The sequence below is a fragment of the Leuciscus leuciscus genome, assembly GCF_965113295.1.
Source record: "Leuciscus leuciscus genome assembly, chromosome: 9".
Taxonomy (NCBI): domain Eukaryota; kingdom Metazoa; phylum Chordata; class Actinopteri; order Cypriniformes; family Leuciscidae; genus Leuciscus; species Leuciscus leuciscus.
The window spans coordinates 16,534,138-16,559,765 of NC_138733.1; the positions used below are offsets into that span (position 1 = coordinate 16,534,138).

The following is a 25,628-nucleotide window of genomic DNA, read 5'->3' on the forward strand; positions in this document are numbered from 1 at the left end:
CCAAGCCACAACATTTCAGGTAATTGTGAAACACTGTAAGAAATAGTGAAAGGCATAAGACATGGGTTTGGATGACAATATTTTACGGCCAGAAGTGCGAATTAGCCTAAGGGGACATTTACATAGAGTGCGTTTTAAATGCAAGGTCTAAACGTTTTTTGTTTGTTTTGCTGCATTTTAATTAATAATTATGAGATGACAACCCGTGACAATCTACTCTGAGCTGTTTGCGAATCTGAAACGATCTGCCAAAATGAATCTGCAGCAGTCAGGTGATACAGTGGTCACATGGTACAGGGCCTCATTTGTAAAAGTGCATACGCACAGATTTGAACTTGGTATGATCAATTCCATTCCAACATTCATATTTATAAAAATGGTTTTGGACGTGGAAAACTGCTTACCGCTAAGTCAGGGTCTAAGCAGACGTACGCATTTTTCTTTGAGGCAGAGAGTCGAGCTGCATCCGAAAACTAAAAAATGCTGCCTTCGGAGGACGCATTCCATAGAAAGACATCAAGGCTTTGAATCCAATGTTTGAATCCAATGTTATAGCTTTAGTTTTATAGCTTCATCTGATCGATTTTTGAAGGCAACATAGATGTATCCTTCGCTGCCTTTGATATCCCACAATCTTTTGCGGGAAAAATTTAAGCTAGAAAAAGAAAGATGGCGTCTGAACGTTGCGGATCAGTTTGTGTAAATGTAAGTTTTTTACCACTATGTACGTTTTTTACCACTACTACGAAATGTAGTCGTAGTAACTAAATATTTGTTTAGTTCTCACCAAAGCTCGCTCTATTTTACTATATATCATTAAACTTTTACACAGCCTCAGATGTCTGTCCTGTCAGTTTCGTGAGTGCGCAAACGCTGCCTGCAGAGTCATTGTCTGGCAGAAAGGCAACAAGTCAGCTGCCTGTGCACAATTTCAAGATCATTTTCAATTTATACATTTCACATCTGAAAGAGAGGCGTACGCAAATTTTTTGTACGTGCGTTCGTTCTCTGAATCACATGTACGCACATTTGAGAAATTATGGTGAGATCAAATATAGGACTGTTTCTACGCAACATTTTATAAATGAGGCCCACAAGTTGGAGCTCAGAAAATTCAGTTTTCAAATTGTAATTTGTTCTGCAAGGACGTGAACGCTTTTTACAATTCGGAATCGTAATATCGGTAATTCTGACATGCCGTGAACGCACATTTTTTACTCGCTTCCATTTGTGTGAAAAAGAACAACTTAAAGACATTCTGTGGTAACACTTTATTTTAAAGTTACACATTACTACATGTACTTACTATAGTAATAACAGTAAATTATGCATAACTACAAGTAACTAAACCAAACCCTAACTCTATATTAAGTACATGCAGTTTATTGATATTTCTCAGTATTTGAGTAAAAACAATGTAAGTATGTCACCTTAAAATAAAGTGTAACCCATTCGGTAAAATATCTTTTGTGTTCCATTGAAGAAAAATGTCATATAGGTTTGGAACAATGTGAGATGAGTAAATGGTGACAGAAATTCATTCTTGAATAAATGCAGGAATATGAGAAGCACACAGAAGCAGAGGTGCTCTATCCAGCCATAGGATGAGGCGTCTAGGGACGTAATGACTCAGCAGAAAATCAAACAAAGAACACCAAGTGCTCATGTTCCAGAAACATCAGGCTGCAGTAAGGAATGATGGTGCTCCGAGCGGATCGGGTTCTGTTTATTGGCTGGTGAAAGTGTAGTCCTCAGGGAGAGCCTTCTTTTTTTGGCCAATGACCTCACATCTGCATCTGCCTCCTCGGCCAGCAGCAGCGCTCTTTAGTGTTTACTTGGAACACAAGACTGTAGGCAAAAGCAAACTCTTAAAGGGATAGTTCACGTAAAAGTACTGTATGAATATCTTTTTTCAGTGGAACACAAAATAAGAAGCTCCAAGCTTTTCCAAACAGAAAGCAGATGGTGGCCAGTTTCTGTCAAAAAAGATCTTCGGTGAACAACAACTTTAATTTTAGTGCATTTCTCAAATAAAGCTAGTGTATGGCTTAACAACACTTGGAATAGCATATGGATCATATGGACCACTTTTATTATGATTTATGATGTACTCGTCCTTTTTGGAGTTTGTCAGCCACAGTCCCTATCCGCTTTCATTATATGGAACTGAACATGAACATTCTCATGAACTTCTTGTTTCATCTTTTTTGTGTACGTGTTCAGGTTTGGAATATCATGACGGTGTGTAAATAATGAATATTTAATTTGACCATTTTTGTGTGAACTATCCCTTTAAAATGCCAGAGCTTGGAACACTGGCATTTTTATGGTAGGTTGACTGTTTTTAAGTGACCACCCATCCCCACCCTTACTATTTAACAGAGACGACATTCACAAGCATCTTTCCAGAAGCAATCCTTCTCGGTTTTGGTGTTCAGCCCTCGTGGTGAAGGCAAGGCTTGCTGTAACCTGTTAGCTGCAGAGGCTAAAAATAGCAGAGCTGTTCAGTGAGTCAAAACTCTGCAGCAGAGACGGACTCACACACTGGTGCATTGACACACTGAACAGAGAAAGCATGAGAGATTCAAAGAGTGGTATGAGACGAGCATGTGGCATATTCCAGTTAAATACGAATGCACTGTGATCACTGGGAGGCGTAGAGTTAAACTTTATATCTCACATTTAAAGGGGTCATGAACTGAATTTTTTTAATAATGTTTTGTAGTGCACTTATAATATTAGTATGATTTTCACATAAAAATGGTCATAATTTAGAAATAAAAGGCCATTTCTAGCCTGTTTTTAGCCCTCTGATTTGAACGCTCTGTTGGAAGGGGCGTGTCCGTTGTGAGACTTCAGTGTAAACGCCCACTGCTGTGATTGGCTAACATCTGTGCATATGAAATAAGTATTACACGTGGAACTCTCTCGAAATCTTTACTATGTTTTTACTATTACAGCTGTTGAGATTAACTAATCATGAAAAGTGTCGATTAGGATTATTTTGAGATCTCCTCCTGTTGCATGAAAGGTTGCAGTGATGAGCGTTTTAGCCGATGACAGACGTGTCGGTTGAGCGCAAGAATGCAGTGATCTCGTCATTGTAACTATATATCTGCACTTTCACGAATGCTTTTATCATAACTAACAGTTGAAACATGATGTAAATAAGAGTGTAGACAGAGTCCAGAACTCAGTCATTGATAAACTCACACTGTGTGATTGACAGCTAAATCACATTCTGTATCATTTAATCACAATTTAACTGATTATTTTCATTTTACTAAGAAAAACAATGTGAAGTTGATCGTTTAGTCACAGGCTTGATTTATTCGAAGCATAAAGAGAAATAAACGATTTTGAGACAAAGACCATCTGACTGTACATGAATCATATCAGAAGTCACTGATCACAGATTAGGCATTCGATTGAACAAAGTTACTTACATGTTTGTAGCATTACTGTCAGGTCCATATCTTACAGTAAAAGACTGTTTTCAAAACCTGCGCCGAAATTACAAATGATTTACCAAATAAACCACAGTGAAATGTACCGAACAAACAAACATGCTCTACTGAGACATTTGCATAATTGAAAATAAATAACCACTTTCCAGTCCCGTGATCCTGTAGGCCTATCTCTCTTCTCATCTCACCAACGCGCCAGTGGGTAGAGCATAGACTGTAAAAAATATGGACAAAGCGTCTGTGACGTCACCCATAGACTTCTGAAGAACGGTTTTGAGGCCGTTTATGGGGGGTATGGGCGGCGCCATATTTCAATACAAATATTCAGAAAGGATAACTTACAGGTATGATGTGTTGTGTCAGATCATGGCCGAGACGTCAAATTTCAGGAATTCCACTCGGCGCAGCCTATGCTCGTTGTCAGCTGTCAATCAAGCTGTCAATCGCGCCCTTATTTGTCATACATTTTATATCTAAATACGATCTAAACTAACGAGTTAGAAAAAAATTCACCCCCCTCACAGTTGTCAGGCACTCGGAACCTATCGAAAAATACAATAAAAGTCCATGAGACCAACCTGTAAAAACATGAATTTATGCTGTGAAAACGGACATTTTAACATGGGGGTGTATGGACATTTGCTCCCTTTTGGGACCTTCCCCTAGCGGATTTTCGATGTATTGCAGTTTTTCGCACTTCCGGGTAGGCTTCATTTTTCAGATTAGAATGTTGCCGCTTGGGGTAGAGCCAAAGATGCGATGATGTAGAAGTAGGAGTTGATCTGATTGTCGCACTATTACATCATTTCCTGAGCTTGGATTCAAGCAGTTTTTGGACTAACGAGGACGTTTTGAGTTTTTAAACTTACAAGATGTTTTACAGTATAATGACATCTTACATGTCAAACGATCAAGGACATTTTTATTTCTCAAATCATGACCCCTTTAAAAGTTTGTTATTAAACACTATATAATTAGTTTGAAGTTTGATGCACAAGCTGAGGGTGTAATGTACATTATACATTATATACTGATGTAATATATATTATGCAATATTTATATCAGACTATCTGTGTACTATATTATATATAATTGACTGTGGGTTACAATACAAGTATAATATAGCCAAATGCACAAATAGAGACAGACAGACCGACTAAATCACCTCTGGTTAATTTCAACAATAGAGGAATAGTCTTTTGGAGAAGAAAGACTTACATACTTAGAAAGAAGAAAGAAGTTGAACACTTTCCAGTTAAGAAATATTACCGTTATGAATTTATCACAACACAAATAATGCACTACCAATAATGTCCAGTAGATGGCATAAGAAGCACAGACATGGCCTAGAAGCATCTTAGAAGTGTTAGAAGGCCTAGAAGTGTTGCTATCTTCGCAGAATCGCAGTATAGTCTGCATTCATTCCTTTCAAAAAACACAAAAAGAGTTTAACAACAAAAAGTAAAAAGTTTAAAAATTATTTTAAAAATGACCTTTGCATGCAGTAGTTTGAGGTGTGTGGTCTAACTGTACCAGTTTGGAAATGGCATCAGTGGATCGTAGATTCGTACACTCTTGAGATTGAACCTTTGGGGTTCAAAAGAGAACTTTAAAGTGCAAATATGAACTTCTAACTATAAAAAAGGTTCAAAGTTGTATATGATCCAAACCTATAATGATCCACTGATTATTTGGCACATGTTGTCAGTTCATTTTACAACCTTTTCTACTTAGAGTGTAGGAGCAGGTCTTGGCACTCAAACATATTCTCTGGAAGGCTGTGCCTAGTTCATCAATAGAGGATGATGGTCTTACTACAGTTTCATTAAAGCAAACTCGATAATACAAAGCACGGTCTCATATTGAAACCTGCGTTTTACCCAGATTTACTCCAGTCTGATATACCAAAACAGACCAATAACCAGTTCAGTAAAATGTCTTATATCCATCACTTACCTGTGTTTGAGTTTTCAGCGGTACATACATACATCTTAGACTGCCTGAATAAATGTTCTGTTTTTTAATGAAAACAATGGTTTTATATTTTGCCAAACTGTTCAATTGAGTTTTATGTCCACTGAAAGATTTCAAATGTAATAATGCCATAGCTCCTCCCATCTTTTCTCATGGATATGAAGCACATCAAAATGTACAGCTATATTCATGAAGATGTTTTGTTACAACTTTTATTGCATATTTCACATAATTATTAACATCATTACTTTACGATTCATTATTAAATAATAATAATGTTTGTTCCTGTGCATCTATCCCTCACTGCTTCATCTTTATTCAGAAATTAAATATGCTATTGTTTATATTTATTGTTTAATCTAAATTAATTTAATCCTGTATGTATTGGATGGTCCCTTCACCTTGAATTATAGAAATTAACACAGATGTTTGTTTAGAGACAACATTTTACATGAAATTTTACTTTCACAGCTAAAGCAACAGAAAGAAAATGGCTTGTTCAAACTTTTCTGGCCCTTCAGAAAAGCAATGAATATTTAACAGCAGAAAAAAAATTATAGCAGATTTTCAAAGCTGGAAAACATTGTTTGACAACAAATATTCATAGCACTAAAATTTTATTTTCATATTCTTATTGGTGCATTGGGTGTAAATGCATTTTATCTGACATGTGAGATGATCAGTGGTGCTGCATTTTCACCTTCATTATCACCAGGGCAAAAGAATGGGTAGAGTTTCTCAGTGAAAGACTGACCAGTGAAAGAATAAATATGAGATCTGGACTCCACGTCATAAAAGGAGACCAGGCCCTCCTCATAATCCACAAACACACCCACTACCTGAGGCTTCACTCTCAGAGACAGAGAGACAGGATGAGATTCATTAGCCTGATAGTGATCCTCAGTCCTCAGAACTACAGTCCAGTATCCATTCTCATGACTCAATGTAATCATTCCCTTCCTGTTAATGGATTCTCTGGCCACTCCTAAATCCCATTCAGTCTTTCCCTTGACCTGCACCTCAAAATAAAATCTCCCTGAGCCGAATCCCTCTTTTGCCAGGACATTGTAACAATAATCAAACCTCTTTGTATTGTCTATGAATTCAAGCTCAACATCTCCACATGTCACTTGTTTTCCATCATCAGACAGGATGAGAAATGGATTAGCTGTATCAGGATCCAGAGTCAAATCCACTGAGAGAGAGATAAAGATCTGAATCACAACTTCTCAATATGACAAATTTAAAATAAAAGTTTTAAATTTAATTAAAAATAGGTTTTAAAACAAAAGATTGTACCTGCATATCGTTGTATCCTCTTCAGCTCTGGGGAGACTAATGACGATAAAGGTTATGAGAGAACTTTAATACAATACAATTGTATGTTCAGCTTATGTGCTCGTGTCTCTACTGGTTTTCCTTATTACTGCCAGTAACTGACATTAATGAATTTGCATGTTTGTGGTGATATCGTAGTGTATTTCTGTAGATTCTCTAAGAGGAGAAACAGTGTGTCAGGTGCCTTGACAGAAATTATCCAAAGTAGCAAATCACTTAGCAAAATGTTATAAATTAAAAGAAAATCATTTTTGAGAAAAGCCCCTTATGTAAAATTGGATAAAACATAAATGTGAAGAAATAAGAATACAATTTAGACACAAGGGAAAGTTGTCTTGTTCGGAGTAAAGCCCTTAATGTGACTGAACTGATAATGGATATGCAAGTTTATATTGTATGTATGTTTGATTTCTTAATGATGTGCATGTGCTCTTTTCCCACATCAAAGAAGACAATTACTGTCAAAATAAGCCTGAATTCTCTTACCAGTTTTGCTGAGTTTCTCATCTAGAGTCTCCTGCAGCTGAATCAAAGCTTTCCTCAGATTCTCCACACTCTCATGAGTGTCACTGATACTGATCTCAGTCCAGCTGCTGGTGTGTGCAGGTCTGCTCATCGACGGGTAAATCTACAGCAGGAGAGAGCAGAAATCTCTCAGCATGGGGAGTGTTGTGCTGTGACGTGAGCAGAGAGAAGGATCTACACTGACCTGTAGGAGGTGCAGGTGATCCTCAGTGTGTGAGAGATGCTCCAGCTCAGTGTCTCTCCTCTTTAGCTCAGTGATCTCCTGCTCCAGCTCTTTAATAAACTCTTCAGTCTGCTTCTCTGCTGCTCTCTGCTTCTGCTCCATCATCTCCAGCAGCTCAGACTGACATCTCTCAATGGAGCGGATCAGATCAGTGAAGAGCTCAATACTCTCTGCTTTCTCTTTCTCTGATGTTTCCTGATAAATCAAGGAATACATGATCTTTTATTGCTACGTCAGCACCTTTTTTACAAAGCAAATTATAACATCATAATACATATAATATTTAACTTCATCAATTTTATTTTAAGTTTAAAAAACACACAAATGCAATCTCTTTGATAGAAAAGATCTCAACAGTGTCTCAAATGTGCTCAGATCTGCAAACAAAAGTCAGATATTTCTATGGCTATCCACATTCTTTGCATAGCTCAACAGTCCTGTCACATTTGTTTCCATTTTTATTTCTACTAAGGAATTTTACAAAACACATCTTGAGTTCAAATATTTAACTAAAACGTTGTGGTAAGACTCACTTTTCTGAGTTTTGCTGAGCTTTTGAGGTCTTGAATCCTCTTCATTCTGTCCTGGATCATCTGCTGCATGTCAGTCTGCATCTTCATCAGCTGAGACTACAGACAGAACAGAACAAACACAGAGACTCAACAGATTCAAACCCATCCAATACAAATGTCTTGTAAAAAACATGTGTTGCTGTTGTTACCTTCCTCTCTTCGCTCTCCTCCTCTATAGAAACAGTGTTGTGAGTCTTATGGTTTGTCACAGCACAGAGGAAACACACACATGTCTGGTCATCTCTACAGAACAGCTCCAGAGGTTTCTCATGTTTCTGACAGATATGGTCCTCAAGATTCTCCACAGGATCGATCAGTTTGTGTTGCTTTAGCTTTGGGACTCTCTGATGAGGCTCCAGGTGAGTTTGACAGTAAGAGCTCTGACACACCAGGCACATCTTCAGAGCTTTCATCTTTATATCATCACAGATGTCACAGAGAACCTCAGATTTACTCTGGCCAGACTTTTCCTTAATGAGCAGCACAACCTCTCTGAGTGCCGTGTTGATCTTAAGGTCGGGTCTTCTTCTGAAAGGTTCTTTACATAATGGACATTTGTATGTCTGACTGATGTCCCAGCACTGGTTCAGGCAGCTCTTACAGAAGTTGTGTCCACATGGAGTGCTGACTGGATCAGTGAACGCATCCAGACAGATCGAGCACTGAAGCTCCTCGGCTAGAGGACCACTGGAGGATGACGGAGCTGGAGACGAAGATGAAACAGCACTATTAATCACCTTCATTTAGAACTGATTTACACATAAAAATGATTATGGCAAAAACTCATCAACAATTAGGTTAGCAATTAGTAGGCTATTATGTGTTTTTTTCATTTAGTTACTGACTTGTTAGAGGTTCATCCATACTCCTTCTGGCCACGCTTTGTTTTATTGATGATTCTGCCATTGCTCTATCCTCTTCAAGCCTATATAGGACAAAATCACCACACATTACACAAAATCAGCACAAAGTTATCCTACACAACAGTTGTAATATAAAGTTTAACTTACCTTTTTGCTAATTTTCTAAACATTTTCAACGTCAGATTTCACTTCTGTGTTTCTTCGTCTGAAGTTCACGTAGGCCTACTTCCTGGTTCTTAAGTCTCGACAACAACACACTAAACTTTTCTTTAAAAAGAATAAAATGATACGCCCACTCTCAATCAGCAATTATTACAATTCTGAATTAATTTCAGTGAAGCAAACTGGTTGTGTACTTGACTAATGCATAAATCCTGGTTTTGCCCAATATATTCCAGTTAAGCCTACTGAAGCAGCCACTAACATTAAAAACCCATTTAGTAAAATTCTATATTCCAATATCACGTACGTAATAGTGAGTATCAGCTGTGGTCTTAGCTTAATATCTGAATAAATTTTCTGTTGTTTAAGAAAGCATTTATTCCGGTTTCAGACTGTCGTTGATCAGTTTAGTTTCCCTTTCACTAAAGCTCTCGCTCACCTTCAATGACGTCATAGTCCCTCCCATCTTTTCTCGACATAATTTAGTTACAGGTCATGTCAGATTGCAGGCTACTTTAGAAAACAACTCCATATGAAAAACATATGTAAGTCCTCAAATTCAATAAAAACGTTATTTGGTTAGCATGATTTATATGTACCTTTTTTTCCCGCGCTTTTTAGAAGCACTAGAACTAGCTACAGCAACCTGTGTGAGTGCCATTTATGAAATGACTGTTGATTTAGCTAATGAATCGTATAAAAGTCTCATAAATTCAGGAGTTTTAATGTTTTGAATCAGCTTGACTGAACCGAAAGCTGGCTACTGAATCAACATGTGACTCACTTATCGTTGAGCCATATAGCCTACTGTATATTGGTTAAATGAAATGTTAATTCAACAATATAATAACACTTAATTCCTATGCAACCTGTCTTGCAAGTAAAAGTTCCCCAAACTGAAATGGACTCTGGCCAATAATAGACAAGCAAACAGCCTAAAATGTATCTTCAGAGAAAAAACAGCTAAGACCAAAGTTGCCCACCCCTAATTCACTGTTGCTCTGAGCAAGATGATGATGCACTGTGGACCTTGAATGTTAATACAGTATGCCAGGGTTCTCCAAGCCTGCTCCTGAAGAGCTACAGTCCTGAAATAATTTAGCTCCAACTCCAATGAAACACACCAGAACCAGCTTATCAAGGAGTTCAGAGCTCCTTGGAAAGGCAGATGTTTTGGAGTATGGTTGGAGCTGGAGTCTGTAGGAGCAGGGTTGGAGACCCCTGCAGTATGGCTATATGCGATATAGTAGGGGAGACCGGGGACAGTTGCAACAGGGGATGGTTGCAACATGTCATTTTTCTCCAATCAGAAACAAGCTAGAGTTATGACACTCATACTGCACATGCACAGTTAGACCCTCCCCCCACTAAGAAGACAGTAGACATATTCAACATCTGCTGATGTATTTATTGAACAAAACTTGTTTTGGAGGTATGAAAGTAAATTTTTTCATGAGATATATTTTTGTCATACTGTCCTGAAATTTTGTATGAATTAATCAAAACTTACTTCCTTTGAATTATTGTTTTGTTGACTTCTAAGTGACATGGTTAGCATGTGTCAAAGTCAGTGTGTCTAGCAGGAGTATGATGTTCTGTCATGGTTGGGGACGGTTGCAACATGTTATAAATTGCATGTTTAATAAAAGTTTGTTGCATTGCAAATTGTTAAATTCTTCCTGTCTGACACTGAAATATGGAGAGATTGAGTAGCATCTGTAACTCCTGCACACTGAATCTATGTAGGCCTATGTTCTACACATGAACAAACAAAACTCAATAACTGTTATTTGATAAATATGACTAAATAAATTAATAATAGGCTACAATAATATTATTGAAATAAATAATACTATAATATTATAGTAGGCCTAAAACAGTTAATATTTTCAGAATTCTTTGCTCAATGAGACAAAAAGCTAAAGTTAATTAATGAAATTTAAGGTGTTTTTAACATGTTGCAACCGTCCCTGGGTTGTGTTGCAACTGTCCCCTGGGTCGGGGTCAGTTGCAACATCTGACTTCTTCCATTCAAATAAATACTGTGAACGACATGTCATATATAATCATCTTTAAATGGTATGGGTAATTAGCAGACAGATGCAAGTTTAATATATACAAATTTGGTTGGTCTAGTCCAAATAGTCTCTGAGTAATTGAGAGAAATGCAAAAAGTGTTGCAACTGTCCCCGGTCTCCCCTAATAGAGACTTGCTTAGAGCAATGGTTCTAATCATGATCCTATCTCATTCAATTCAACAGCTCGTTAGTAAAGACTGCAGGTGAGGCTGGATTGTTGATGTCCTTCAGTGACGTTCTGCTGGACTGAAGCATTTTTTATCCACTGTAGATGGAGCCAGTCAGCAATTTCCTACTGCAAGAACAGTGACTTCTGCTGTTATCAGAATGAGATCTCAATTAGCCTACATAAAAATTTTGGATGTCAAAAACGACAGTCTATGATTAGATTCCCATGCAGAATGTCAAAAACCATTTATAGTACAGTTTATCCACCTTTTTCCTACAGCCCATGACACTTTATGGGAATAACTTGTGTTAAACTAAACAATCAGTGTAAGGCGCAGACTATGAACGCAATATTAAGCTTTTTAAAAAAACGAATTACTTTCATCAATCCATGAATTACCCCAAAACCTTGATTCTTTCCAGAGCAATATATATCACTGTAATAATGTGTCTATATTATGAAACATACATTGCCTTAATAAAAAAAATTAAAAAAAAATTATTAACAAGCTTTGAGTGATAATATTTAAAAGTGGTTTCCATCATTTTGACAGATTTGCCAGCTTTAGAACCATTTTGAAAAGGGAGAGAATTGCATTTTAAAGCATCAGTGTGAAAACAAACCTTTGATTTGGGTAGAAAAATGTGAGATTCTTAGTGCATTCAAGTAAAGTTTAAATGGGATATATCAAAGTAAATCGGGAGAGCAGACCAAGCGTATATGTTGTCTTTTTTCTTTTCATATTGTTACAGTGGATTGCAAAGAAAAAAAGTGCCTCCCATAATTCAAAACGCAGTAGGCTCGTCAGGAAAAATGTGGATACATCAATAAAAAAATTTGGGATTTCTGGCCAACTGATAACAGTCCTACTTGACTAGTGCTGAATTGTCGCTATATCTAGCATAACTGATCATATATAAATCTACATGCTGTGTTTTTAACTACTGCTTTGATTGTTTATTCCCATATGAGACTGTAAACTATAGTAAATCCTGTGTCATAATGTATTCAGACTAGACAACACAAGATGAGCTTCTACTATTTAGTGACACCTGGTGGAATAATCTTCAACATGTCAACAGATTCAGTCATTATTATTGCTCAAACAAATCATTTTACACAACTTTACGCAATAGTTGCTTAATCTAAATACTTACACAACCTTGCAAGGAAATCTGTCCCTGTGGCATCCAAAAACCTCAACAATGCCAACCGTAAAGTTAATTATGACACAATACACAAAAATTCTTACACAAGCAGCATTGAGACAAAACAGCAAGCAATTATATCAATGAGTGAAATATTTATTTAAAAACTGAAAAGTAAAACAAACCCACACACAGTTTTAGTATATATCATACAAAGATATTCTCCAAAATGTTATTGAGCGGTCTTGTTTTTTTATTTATTATTAACAAAAGTGAGAGGCAGTTTAGAGGCTGGCTGAGCTGGTAAGACTAGACAACCGAATCTAAATGGTGGAATAAACCATTACTGGAGGTGATGATGACACTCCAAAAAAACGGAAATTAAATACCCAGTGTCGCAACTTAACATAACAGCCGAAGCAGTGCAACAAGTGAAACAATATGAGGGTATTAAGACATAACAACATAAGGGATATACAGTATATATCATATCTCAGTCACACAGCATCCACCCAAACACACACACATTATATTAGTATTAAAGAACACAAACACATATACACTCTCACCGCATGTTCATACAGAGTCTAGAGGACCCTAATGCAATCATTTTTCTCTTTTGTAGTTCCGGACTGGTAGTTTGTGGAGAAGTTGAGGTAACCATGGTTTGTAGATGACTACAAGACTGCATGTCCCTGTGTCGAGCCCTGGTCAGAGCTGTGCTGCTGGCAGACAGTGGTGGTCTACAAGGCTATGTGGTCTACATTGCTTTGACGGATGTGGATAGGCCTCTAGAACCAAATACATTTTACTTCACATTTTTCATGCATCTCCATTTTGGGTGAGTCTTATGAACACTTTTTCAAAGCCCCGAAAAGGGACACGGCGATAGGAAAAAATTACAATCTTCATAATATAATCCCTCAAAAATCTTTGTGTTTGCTCATAAAACCCTTCCTTTCCAGGAGAAACTTTGCGTTCGCTCGCAAATCTTTTGTGTATCTAGAGAAACTTTACATTCGCTTGCAAAACGTTTGTCATGGAAATAACATTTCAAGTGAGTGAATGCAAAGTTTCTCAGGGGAACACGATACTTGTGGAAGATAACGCTACAAATTTGCAAGCAAATACAATGTTTCCTGTGGGAACGCAACTCGTTTGAGATAGAACATTGAAATGTAACACACCAAAGTTGAACACAGGGATGGGTACATCTGTTCTCACACCACACGGTTCTCTACTGATTTCATGTTCTCAGTTCGCAATACCAAACTACAACTTTAAAACACTGTCCTAATGCTACTCTAGATCACGATTTTAAAGGTCATTTTTGAGGGAATGTGATCCTTGACCCTTTTTCCCCTTTTGGAAGGCACGGATGTCTCTCCTCGCCTCGGTGTGAAGGGGTGAGCGTATGTGGAGCTAGAAGAAGACAACAGGAATTAACAGGTACTGTCATATCAACAGCGCGTAAACCGTACTGGACCGTTTTATGGACCTTTACTAATACAATATGGTGCATAACCTATCTGTGCTCAGGAAACCTAAATAGAGCTAATAAAACAAAACGGTGAGCTCTAGCCTGACGTGAGGTCTCACAAAAACAGTCAGTTCATAGTCAGTCATGGACTTGAAATTGGTGAAAACATCAGGACACAGTTTTGTCGAAATATCATACGTTAGATGAGCTATTTAGCGGTTTGTCCCTAAAAGTCAACATGGTGAAACAGTAAAAAGCCTGTGGATTAAATCTATTTAGGGCTTCTTATAAAATCAATGCCTCGGGAGCATAATCAAAAGGAAAAAAAAACTACATACAGATAAAGCGTGTTGAGTTTGCTAGTGTTTTCGGGTGTTAGTCCACAGTGGTCATCATCTACTATGTTCAATGCTCTTGTTTTAGTTCAGAGACCACTGCTAAGGGGACTAGAGAAGGGCGGACCCAGACAATGGCGATCCTACACGACATTAAGGAATGCGTTTGAGAGGTGGTAGTCACACAGCTGCTGTTTGTAAAAGTTGAGTCCGGAAGGGTCACAGCACAGTGCCATTTCCTGCAAAATGGGGTGACTCACAATTGTGCAATGCATCATGGGATGTTTCACGGGGAGACGAGATTGTTCTAAATGGTCAGGGGTGGGGGAAGATTCTCCATTCCGTATGAGGAGGAAGAGGAAATGAAATACTCAGACAGTTCAGCGAGCCTGCACTTCCCTCTCTGTCCACTAGGTGGTGCCATCCATTTCCTGCCTTCCTCTCCCTCCCCCCTTCGTCGCACACTATCATCACACTCCTCACGTCTCCTGACTCCACGGGCAGGGGAGGGAGCAGGTTAGAAAAAAGCACCTTTTATTTGGCATAAATGTACAATAAACGAAATCAAAAGAGTTAAAAAGTACAATAAAAAGGGAGAAGGGAAAGATAGTGTGTATATAAAGACGTCAAGCGCCCCGTCTGTAGGGCCGATGCACAGAACACAACAAGTCTCATCCCGTTCCTGCAGACAAACGCACAAAAAAAGAGCGAATTACGCACAAGCAAACAAACCACACCCTTTGCACCACCAATTAGCTCAATACTCCATCCTCATCCCTAAAAATCTCCATCTACCCCACTCGCCAGGCAATTCTGGGATGTTTAAGCAGTTTTGGCTGATGGTTTGTGGTGTTATTGGGGGTCTTACCCTCGTCCTCCCCTCCCCAGCCCTCTGCGACGCCAGCGAGCTTGTAATGCTTCTTCCTCAGTTCACCAAGTCGCTCCCTCTCTTTCTGCAGCCGGGTCTCCAGCTCCAACACCAGCACCTGAGACACAATAAACGGTCAGATTTGTTCACATACTTCCACAAAGACGTGGACAACAGGTTCACACTCGCTCACCTGTGCATCCATCTCTTGCCTCTTGATCTGAGTGAGTGTCATCGCGGAAAAGTCCATAGTGTCTGAAACAAAGAGAGCATTTCAATTCATGTCTAACAGCTTTTAGGTTATTGAGGATTGTTCTTGTTCGCCGGTGTTTTTCGCCAATAAAACTCTCTTCAGAATGAGAATATGAATGTCTCTCAATTTGAAGAAATCATGATTTCACCAGGCTGTTATGTGTATTAAAGGCAACTGGCTATCAATATAGCATAGTATCGCTATATTTTGCGTGGGGATATTGTATCAATACACAGACGTAGAGTATCGATATTTTCAGGGCCTAAATTTTGCCTCACGATTGCGAGAATTTTGTATAATTTTACCATAAGTTCTGTACATAACAGTAATTATTTGAAATCTTTCTTTCAGACTGTAATTTCACAAACAATGCAAAAGAAGAAAAAAAAGAGGAAAAAAAAGAAAAGAAAAAGAAAATCACAGCTACTGCATCTCGCTCTTTTCCATGTTTATATTAGTAAGGAGCATCCAGTTATCATGTTTCCAGCAAACAAACAATAAATAAATAAATGGAAGTCGAGTGCATTGCAGTGTACTACAGATGAATATTGTGCATTTTAGTAAATGTATTAGGTCACCCATGTAGTCCGTGCAAACAGAAAATGTGTCATTCTGGACATAATGATCAATGGATCAAAAGCTTTTAATGAATGAAAGGACACACAATGTCATTGACTCCATGTGACTGGTCAATGTTGTTTAAATGCCTTTGCCTCCACAGAAGAGCTTGCATAGAGATAAGCCTGACTACGTGTAGGCCAGCTCATTCCTGTATCTCTGGAGGGCACCATAAACCAGTTTCCATGGCTATAGTTAAATGTGAAATGGGGCAATGTAACTGTGGAGGTCAATGAGAAGCAAAATGAGGCTGCTACTACTGTAACTACTAACTTTTGGGCCTTATTTAATGAATTATGGAGAAAGGACAAGACATTATGGAAAATGTTTTTGCTAACAAGATTCAAACCTGAATTGCCCACATGAGCATCACAGCTTAACGTGTCTGAAAATGTTGAGCCACTTAAACACAGCGGGATGTGCTTTATATGCCTAGCAAGACCTCACCTGTATCCTCGATCTGAGACTTGCCGGACTTTGTTGATGCCACGACCCCTGCCGTGGCCTGGGTGACCCCTTTGGAGGCCTGCTGGAGACGGGAAAGGTTTGTACTGCCCTTGTCTGCTTTTACCTGAAGGGATCAAATGGATTATGTATCATTAAATTGCTTTAAAGTTAATTCAAGTGCAAATGTTGCTGGTGATTTGTTGGCGCTGTACCTTAGATGCCGCAACTAGCTGAGCCGTGCTGGCAGCGATCTCATGCGAACACACCATCAGCTCCTCAAACTTGCCCTTGCCTTGCACCACCTGATCAGCTGCATCACTGCAGGAAGAAGAAGAAAAAGCACAATGGTGATGGTTAATATATCAGTCCATGTAGGATTCAAAACTTAGGGTCCGGACACTTTGAAAAACACGGACAGAATCATGGAATCCAGTCATTAAAATGGAATTTGCTGTATAATGCGGAATGACACGAAATTTGGCAAATTTTGGATTAAGAAATCAAAATAGGGCTGTACACTTAATCAAATTCCAAATAAAATATGGACTAGTGTCAGCTATTATTAAACCACGAAAAGAAATATGAAGTGTACATGTTCTGTGAATCTCATAGCCCTTTCACACAGCGCGATGATCCTTCCGTGTGAACACAAACACGACCCGGGATTGATGCCGGCATCGATGCCGGGTCGGGACCTAGTAACATTGCCGTGTTCAGTCCCAGAACGCGCGCTGTGTGAACAAAAGCCGTAATAATGCCGTGTCGTAGTGATGACGCTGAAGGCGGGATCGTTCGCCAGCTAATGAAACGGTATGTAATGTGCAAGTTTATGATCGAATCAGAGAAAAAAAAATGCACAAGCGTGGTTTAACAATTTACATCGATGTCACGTGTCTTTACGGGATTTTTACGGGTTGAGTGTGAACGCACTCTCTGATTCCGGAAAATCACTGGCAGTGTGAATGAACCAAAATCAAACGAACCCGGGTCACTTTATCCGTGTATTTTCCGGAATCTCAGTGTGAAAGGGGCTTCAGAGTGAATGAATTTAGACATACTCAAGCACATGTGATGCTGATGGTGATTTGAGAGCCATTTCTATTTACTTCTTAAAGTTATAATAATAATCCTATTTACAAGAACCTTTTTTAAGAAATACCATAAAAATCAAGAGATTTTTTTCATCTGTTTTAATTTATACAGAAAATCTGTCGTGCAACACTTTATTGGACAAAAATGCAATGTTTAGTTGTAAAGGAATTGTATTTTCATTTGATGACAAGTTTTATGAATTAATTTGATTACCACAGTTTTGATGATAAATCTGTATTAAATCTTAAAATGATTCGATAAAAAGTAAAAAGCTGAATTTGTGAAATTCATAGGACCTATGATAACAGATATTTATTTATTTTAACAGATATTGTTAAAATTGTAATAATTTATTCAAATTTTAAAAAGTTTCATGATTTCAATTGATTAGACATGCTTTTGGTTATTCAAATTTAATCAAGCCATTAAAATGGAAAACACAGAATCTTGGAAAAAATACAAAATAATTTTGGAAAAAATAAAGCGGATTTCATTGGGCCACTGAGTTTTTTAATCACTATGCCACAGCTTCCCTCCCCCAAATTTGATTTTCTCACTGTCTGTGTTACTCACACCAACATGGTGGCGCCCCAGCCCACGGCCTTGGAGGCGGAAATGAGACCTTCCGTCCATCGGGAATTCTTGGCGTAGAACTCCTTCATAGATGCGGCCCCCTGTGAACACAACAGAAACATCAATAAAATGTAATTTCACGCTCTACAAAAGCAAGTTTTCAACAACAAAAAAAGTTCACTCACCCTGCCGCTCTCCACAATGTCCCTCTGCAGGTCTTTGGAGGACAGCACGAGCACTTTGATGGCCTGCATGAGATCTGTGCAGGACGCCAAGATCCTGCAGGGGGCGACAGAGAGCAACATTTAAATACTTCAAAGGCCTGTTTTGCATGCATGGCTAATGTGTCTGGGTGAATGCAAACATGCAATGCTATCCAAGGGAAATAAACTCTGCATAAAGACACTTTGATCACTTAACAACCAAATCCACAAAGGAATATCAACCAAATAAATTCAGTTAACTGTTTTTGGTAACATTATATGCATTGCATGCATAACACATGTGGCTTGGTCAGTCTGACCTTTCATTGACTTCCATTTTGATTCCTGTGTCAACTGCCCTGGACTTATTGAGCATTTCCTGTTGCAAAGCGCAAAGGGGAAAAACATTAGACAAGTAGACTGGAGCGCTTCATGTTTTATTAAGCATCTGTCTGTATGGTAGAAAAAGCATTGACTGATCACCTCAATCCTGGCGGCAGCCGACTCCACAGCTGCTGATGTGGCTGACATCTCCTGCTCCACCAGATCTCCCAGCTCCCCTTGCTGCAGTTCCAGACCCCGGGGACGCAACTTCTGCTCAGAGAAAACAGAGGAATTAACTAAGAGGTTGTGTTCTCATCTATGTCTAATTTACATCTAATTTACGTTGTAGAATAAAACGCCAATATATCGTCTTGTTATGTTTCCCACAGGCTTTATTTTACTCATAAATTTAAAAAACCCATTATAAAACCCCATAGGAAAATCTCAAGGGGAACCAGGGGGCGGAGCTTTGACATTATACCTGCACCACTCTATTGTCCTGTATAAATCCAAAGCAAATTTGGAAGTTCTCGACCTTCTATTTCTAAAGTGAAAAATAAAATCTGAATATCAATTGCAAGTAGTTAAAGTCACCATGAATTTAAAACTGACAGCTATTGTATTTTATGTAATATTGCAGTATTTATCATAAATGATTTATCAATGCACATCATTATTTTTTTTTAATTCACGTGCTATCGTAATCAAAATAACTTCCTCTTGTAGTGACATCTCTTCTCTGAAGACAGGTTTACTGGTGCAAGGGCGGGACAACCTGTCACTCACATGACATCCCAGCAACAGCAAACCACAAACATCCAACGATCCAACCAAATCCCGATGGACAAAATCAAGTCCCGCCCTACATTTTTTCTTGTTTGAGAAGCTCAAATTGGATGGCCATTTGCTGATTAAGATGCTATGTAGCATACTACTGCTGTGATGCTACTGTTAAGAAACTACAACTATGAAAAATTGTTTTCGTTAATTTAAATAAAGTTGAAATTAAATAATTATCAGATGAAAGACTTCAAGTTAAAAAAAAACTTGCAATTGAAGTACTAAAATTACTAAAAAATAAAGCTAAATAGAAGAAATTAATCAAAATAAAAATATATTTAAAATAAATATATATAAAAATAAAAGCTAATTCAAAATATTAATAAATACTATAATAATCGATAAATAATATTAAAATAACACTGGACATGCAGTATGCAGTTCCATACTAGCTTTGGCATAATTTAAATCACTTAAGAAAAGTGCAAAAAAATTACATGCTGCTATTTTTCAACCCACTGATTTACTATGCTAAAACCAGGACTGACTCTCAGTGGCACACTCACTTCACCCAAGGCCATTACGGTATCCAGTGCCGACGTCAGCCGGCTGCAGTCTGCCGTCCCCATAGACTTCTGCTCCTGAAGCTGGCAAAGCAGCGCCATGGCCTCCGCGCCACACGCCTTCACGTTGTCTGCCAAAGCTGCCCACAGACAGACAAAGACAGAAACCAGAGAGCAGTCAGACGCGCCATCTGTCACCTGCAGACACTCCACATACGCTCGGGAAGAAACGCATTTCCTGCCGTGTACAGTCGTGACGCGATTGCTTGTGCTCGTGGGAACCGCAACATTAGCAGTTTTGAGTTATGTCATGTTCCTTTCAAGCATCTCTCCCGAAACAACCAGACCTCCGGCGACGGAGTTATTAACAGAACCGCAGTGACACTAATGACCATCATGATGAATGGAGACTGACTCAAACAGAAAGTCATTTTCTTGGACGTCTCTTTATATCTGGAATGTGGTTTCAGCGGTACTGTAAAATATTTATCAATTTAATAATAGAAAATACATTTATGCTGCTTAGATCGAACAGATAGCTCTGGTTCTGGATGCTGATTGGTCGATACAGTGTATCAAAGCACAATGACTGTTTCTTTAAGGAAGTATTTGCATAGAAATTAATCAGTTGTGCTAATGTGATTATATAAGCTCATTTGAATATATTTTCATAGCGCCTGGGTGATGCTTACCGTCTGCTTGTTCCACTGGCACCATGTGGGAGGTGGCGCTTCCCTGCACAATGACATCGCCCACCAGGTGAGCAAACTGAGTCACTGCCCGCACCAGTCCAGACACATCTATTACATACATTCAGGAAAATCAGTGTGGAACAGTTACAACATGATCATATGAGTGCCTCTCATCTCAAGAGACCAATTCTGAGTAAAAAAAAAAAAAAAAAAAGGGATGAAATGGTGTCTGAATGCATTCACGGTGCACTTAAATCAGTTTTGGATTTCTATTGGTATGTCATTACGTTATTATTTTTTGAGCTTGTGCATGCTGAGTGGAGAACAGTGAAGGGGAGTAACAAAAGTTAGTGTGAAATTAGCTCAACTGTCTTCAAAATAGTGCAGATTTTTCAGTCCTGAGACATTTTTTTGCAATAGGTAGCAGTGTAGCAACACAAATCACTACATCACGGTTGTGTCACAATGTATTGCACAGCCTTACTAGCAAGCGAGCCAGACAGAATGCTCTCCTGTCTCAAGTACTGCTGGGAAGTTATTCAGGTCAAAGTTGATTCAGACAGTTTGTTTTTAGTAATTCAGTTTGTTCAGATTAGATCAAAAGAAATTAGGTAATCAATAAATTCTGTTCATCAATTTACTAGAGCTACGGCAATTGCAATTTTCTTGGCCGATTCCGATTTTTTTTGTGAGTGTGATCTGCATATTCCGATTTTCTTTCAAAGAACTATAATTGACAGCATATACTACTTTTCTTTAATGCAAAATTTTATTTAATTTTTTTTTTTTTAAGTAAAAAGACATACAAATTTCAAACAACAGCACAAATAAAGAGAGATATAAAAAAAACACGGCTTTAAGTTTTTCAGGTGGGTATACAGTATATTCAGGTAAAAAATACTAAAGAAATGAATGTAATCAAATGTACCTTTTAGCTAATTACTATTTCAGTAAAGACTAACTTAACTGTAATTTAACTACTTTAAATGATGTGTAACATATCTTGGCAAGCTTAAGTTTCAAAGAAACTTTGCCAACACTGTTGGAGTGAACGGTACATTAATGAATGCTAGTTGAGAAGGAAAATGAGAGTGTATGTACATGTAATTCACCTGTGTTATCTGATACAAAGCCGTCTCTGGCCGACTGCAGCCTCTCCACGCAGTCCAGAGCCACCTGGCACCTGGACACCAGGTAATCTACACACACAAGGTCCTTTAATATTTATTAAGCTCTTGTACGGCAATTCCAGCTGTGCGGTATAATCAGTGTGGGTTGTCAGGACATGAGGGTAATTTGAGCTGGTCACTGACCGGCCGAACTGGTGCAGCTGATGTGTGTGGGGTCCTCCAGCTGATTCAGGCTGTCCTGTACAATCCTTCCCGCCTCCTCTAGAGCTGCCCGCAGAGCCGCCCAGCGCAGGGACACCAACTCGCTCTCCAGAGCCTGCTCACGACTCTCCTACAGATAGAAAGACAATCAAAACAGGCATTTAACACTCCATTAAATCAATTAGTCCTTTTCTGTTAGCTTTGAGACCAACAGTTTAAATGCTAGTGAGCTCATAAAAGCAAAATGAACATTTAGCAGATTTACAGCCTATGTCTTTTGGTATAATGAATCTGAACAATTACACAGACCCAGTTATAATTGAACAAATAGTAAACCTACAATATCCCACCTTCTCATTGAGTTGGTTTTGCAGGGCCTCAGCAGCTTTCACACCACTCTCTCTCTCATTGGTCAGACTGCTTTGTACACGCTCTAACTCCACCCCCAAACCTGCCAACTCCGCCTCTTTCTGAGATACAGTCTCCAAAAGCTCCGCCTTCTCAGCCTCTAAAGCCGACAGCTGAGTATTGAGCTGCTCACTTGACTACAGGAAGAGAGAAAATACAGTTCAATGAGAGCCATCTGTCATTACGTGAATTACAAGATCTAATGGGACTATTACTGAGAGAACAAATATCTCAAGAAACTGTGTTGTTATTGTTAGAACCAGTGAAGCAGAAGTTAGAACTAATACATTTTGGCGTACAAACATACGTCACCCCTGCAGCACTCTATAAAACACTGTATTTAAAGTGAACTAATACAGTCATGATGCAGGAAACAGAGGGAAGTGGGATGTAGGATGGGGGATGGGGGATGACATATCAACTCCCACATGCAGTCTGTACACATCCGCTCAGGTAATTTAGAACCTACATGCAATCACAGAATCCCCATGTCAACCTGCGCTGGACTAAATCGCAGGGACAGTGATACATGGATCCTGTGGTGGGCCGAGAGCTGAACAGGGATGGGTGGAAGAGCGTGAAGTAGGGCTGCACGATATATCGGAAAAAATCTATATAGCTTAGTGCAAATGTCACATGCGTGCAGCCTAATTCTCAGAACAGCTGGGTTAATTTACCGTGAATCAAACCAAACTGAGAAAAACCAAAAAACACTGAACCACGAGCTGCCCGCATGCAAAGGGCTGAGTTTCTGAAACCAAAATAAAAGCTTGATGGTTTAACGTTTGTTTAAAAAAAAGAAAAAAAGGAAAGAAATGAAGATGTAAATATTATTACTGTAAACTGTTTTTATTAAATACTTGATTTCTTATTTTGCAGTACAATATTACAATACTACTTCTTTTGTTTAATATATTTATAATAATCACAATAAATCAATAAAAATCACAATTATTATTATACATTTTACTGAATTGGTCAAAAACAAAAGATTGTTGCCTATGCAAACTCAAGTGGAGGGATTTTTTTTTAACTGTTCAATTTATGGTTGCTGAAAGTGTTTTGTGTTAGTTCCTATAAAAAGTCAAATCAGTGAACATCCAAATTTCAAGAAAAAATATTCTCAAAATGTTATATTTTGCACTCTTCAGGAGTAATTTTCAGCTTTTTAAATGATTTTATTCACAAAATCAACCCAGTTATTCTAGAATGATTTTTTTATTTTATTTTTTTAATAGAACTATTCAAGTCATCTAGTGAAAATTCCTTAATTTCACAATATATATTGCAGAAAAAGTAAATGTCAGCATGTCAGTTTTTTCCAGTATCATGCAGCTAAAGCGTGAAGATTTGTCACGAATTGCTTGACATTTTATTATGTTTCTTTAATTTCTGACAAGGAGTGAAGAGAGATTCATGACAGAGGTGAAGAGGAAGAGAATGATGGGTGGAGGGTGGAGGGTGAGGTCCCACCTGTAGGGAGGAGGTGACGGTACTCTTCAGGGTCTCTAGTTCTGTTCTGCTGGACATGAGCTCGGCTTGTAGAGCTTGAAGCTGCTCTAACTGAGCCTTCTCCTACTCGTGCACACACATGAGGATAGGGAAGTGTAAGACAAACATACTACGGATACATCAGGCAGAGGGAGTGTGTGTATGTATGAAGTGTGTGTATGTGGTTTGTGTGCAACCTGCTGACTGGTAGAGTCCTGAGCGGCTTTCAATTTGTCCTGCATCTCTTTCTTCACATTCTCCACCTCGTCCTGGGCGGCACGGGCCACCGTCATCTGACGTGTCACCTCTGCGTTCTGAGAAGCACATCGACATGTACAGTTTAGAACAGTCAAAACACTTGGCTGACCCAGTTCCTTTGCCAAGAATGTGGCTCCCACTGTCAGATGGCTCTGTGGTGGAATCAGAGCGTGCTGCTGTATGAGAGTGAGAGTGATGACAGCCTAAGCGTGGCAGAGGAACACAGTGCCAAGTTCTCATCTGTGTTTCATCCGAGTCTGCTAGAAAAGAATTCTGTTGGAGGAGCCTAACCACCTGCAGGTTTACTGACAGGCCTCTGGAGCTGAAGCAAGCAGTATGCAGTGTGCACACTACGTGTGTAATATAACGTTTCTATCGGCATGGAAAACACAGATTACTGACTGCATTTGCCAAAACGAGTTCGCTGAGTGAGATACTGTGTCCCACAATGCAATGCACCTGACCTTCCGTTTCCAGTGTGATGAATTAAGTGGAAGTAAGTATCAGCTACAATTTTGAACATCTTTCTCCCCTCATTATTAGATTAATGCATGCAATTCATTCAAAATCTTTTAAAGTGTGAAAATAATTTAATGCAAATAAATTACTGAAAAATGTGAAACTGCATCATTCATATAATTTACGTCACGCAGTTAGATGATCTTAGAAGTCGGGAGTTTATCAACCACCTGTAACACTGTTAGGTGGAAATTTATATTCTAACCCTTTAACCCAAGAACTTTTAGCAGATGCTATGGTGTGCATCCATTTATAAATGATATAGAGTCCTTATATCATTGGTGTCCTTTTGGAGTCTCGAAGTGTCCTTTATTGGAAAGACACCTAAATTTACCTTGAAAAGGCTTGCAGAAAATATAGTTTTGTGAGAATCACCCTTCAATCTGAAGGTCTACTTTGCTGGATATAGCACTTGATGACAAAATGAGTGTGTTAAATAATATAAATGGTGTATGCTTAAAGGTGGGGTTAGCGGTATTTGAAAAACGATGTTTGGAAGTTAATCGGACCGACACACGAACAAACAACAAACGTGTGTAGCCAATCAGCATTAGAGGAGTATGATGGTAGAGGAGAGAGAATGAGCAAGAGGGAGATTTGAAGAAAGATTGCAGAAATAGAGATGAGACAATACAAAAGAGAAGAGCTCAGAAGAAATCACTGGAAAATTAAGGGTTATGACTGGGCAAGAGCTTTAGGATCCGCGTTAATATTAGAAAAGCTTTCCAGCGCTGGAGAGGCCTGAGCGGGAAGGCCTGAAAACAGGTTGCTTTGATTCCGATCTACACGTGAGTAACACTGGGTTTGAGTGTCATTGTTTGTCTGGAGCTGCTGTGCAGTTGGCAACTAACAATGAACTATTGTTTGTAATTAC

At 38.6% G+C, this 25,628-nt stretch overlaps 2 protein-coding genes across 3 annotated transcripts in view; both read right to left on the reverse strand.

Annotated features, from left to right (window-relative positions):
* Positions 1-5,669: 5,669 nt before the first annotated feature.
* On the reverse strand, positions 5,670-9,569 carry LOC309506977 (E3 ubiquitin-protein ligase TRIM39-like). The gene is made up of 8 exons (XM_082181029.1): positions 9,110-9,569; positions 8,945-9,024; positions 8,249-8,802; positions 8,061-8,156; positions 7,489-7,722; positions 7,266-7,407; positions 6,741-6,776; positions 5,670-6,636 (listed from the first exon to the last, which is right to left on the reverse strand). Exons 1-8 carry the CDS (start codon positions 9,130-9,132, stop codon positions 6,101-6,103), a joined length of 1,701 nt encoding a protein of 566 aa, XP_082037155.1. The 5' UTR covers positions 9,133-9,569; the 3' UTR covers positions 5,670-6,100.
* A 2,644-nt stretch (positions 9,570-12,213) lies between these two features.
* hip1 (huntingtin interacting protein 1) overlaps positions 12,214-25,628 on the reverse strand; it is a 44,618-nt gene continuing 31,203 nt past the window's right edge. For both annotated transcript variants that reach the window (XM_082181016.1, XM_082181017.1), the window contains exons 16-31: positions 24,175-24,291; positions 23,960-24,061; positions 22,429-22,623; positions 22,061-22,208; positions 21,860-21,946; positions 20,748-20,855; positions 20,059-20,195; positions 18,872-18,982; positions 18,709-18,767; positions 18,371-18,464; positions 18,186-18,286; positions 16,733-16,838; positions 16,521-16,644; positions 15,396-15,457; positions 15,203-15,320; positions 12,214-15,016 (exon numbers count right to left, since the gene is read on the reverse strand). In XM_082181016.1, coding sequence (XP_082037142.1) covers positions 15,006-15,016; positions 15,203-15,320; positions 15,396-15,457; positions 16,521-16,644; positions 16,733-16,838; positions 18,186-18,286; positions 18,371-18,464; positions 18,709-18,767; positions 18,872-18,982; positions 20,059-20,195; positions 20,748-20,855; positions 21,860-21,946; positions 22,061-22,208; positions 22,429-22,623; positions 23,960-24,061; positions 24,175-24,291 — 1,680 coding nt within the window. In that variant the 3' untranslated portion in view covers positions 12,214-15,005. The remainder of the gene's footprint in view (positions 15,017-15,202; positions 15,321-15,395; positions 15,458-16,520; positions 16,645-16,732; positions 16,839-18,185; positions 18,287-18,370; positions 18,465-18,708; positions 18,768-18,871; positions 18,983-20,058; positions 20,196-20,747; positions 20,856-21,859; positions 21,947-22,060; positions 22,209-22,428; positions 22,624-23,959; positions 24,062-24,174; positions 24,292-25,628) is intronic.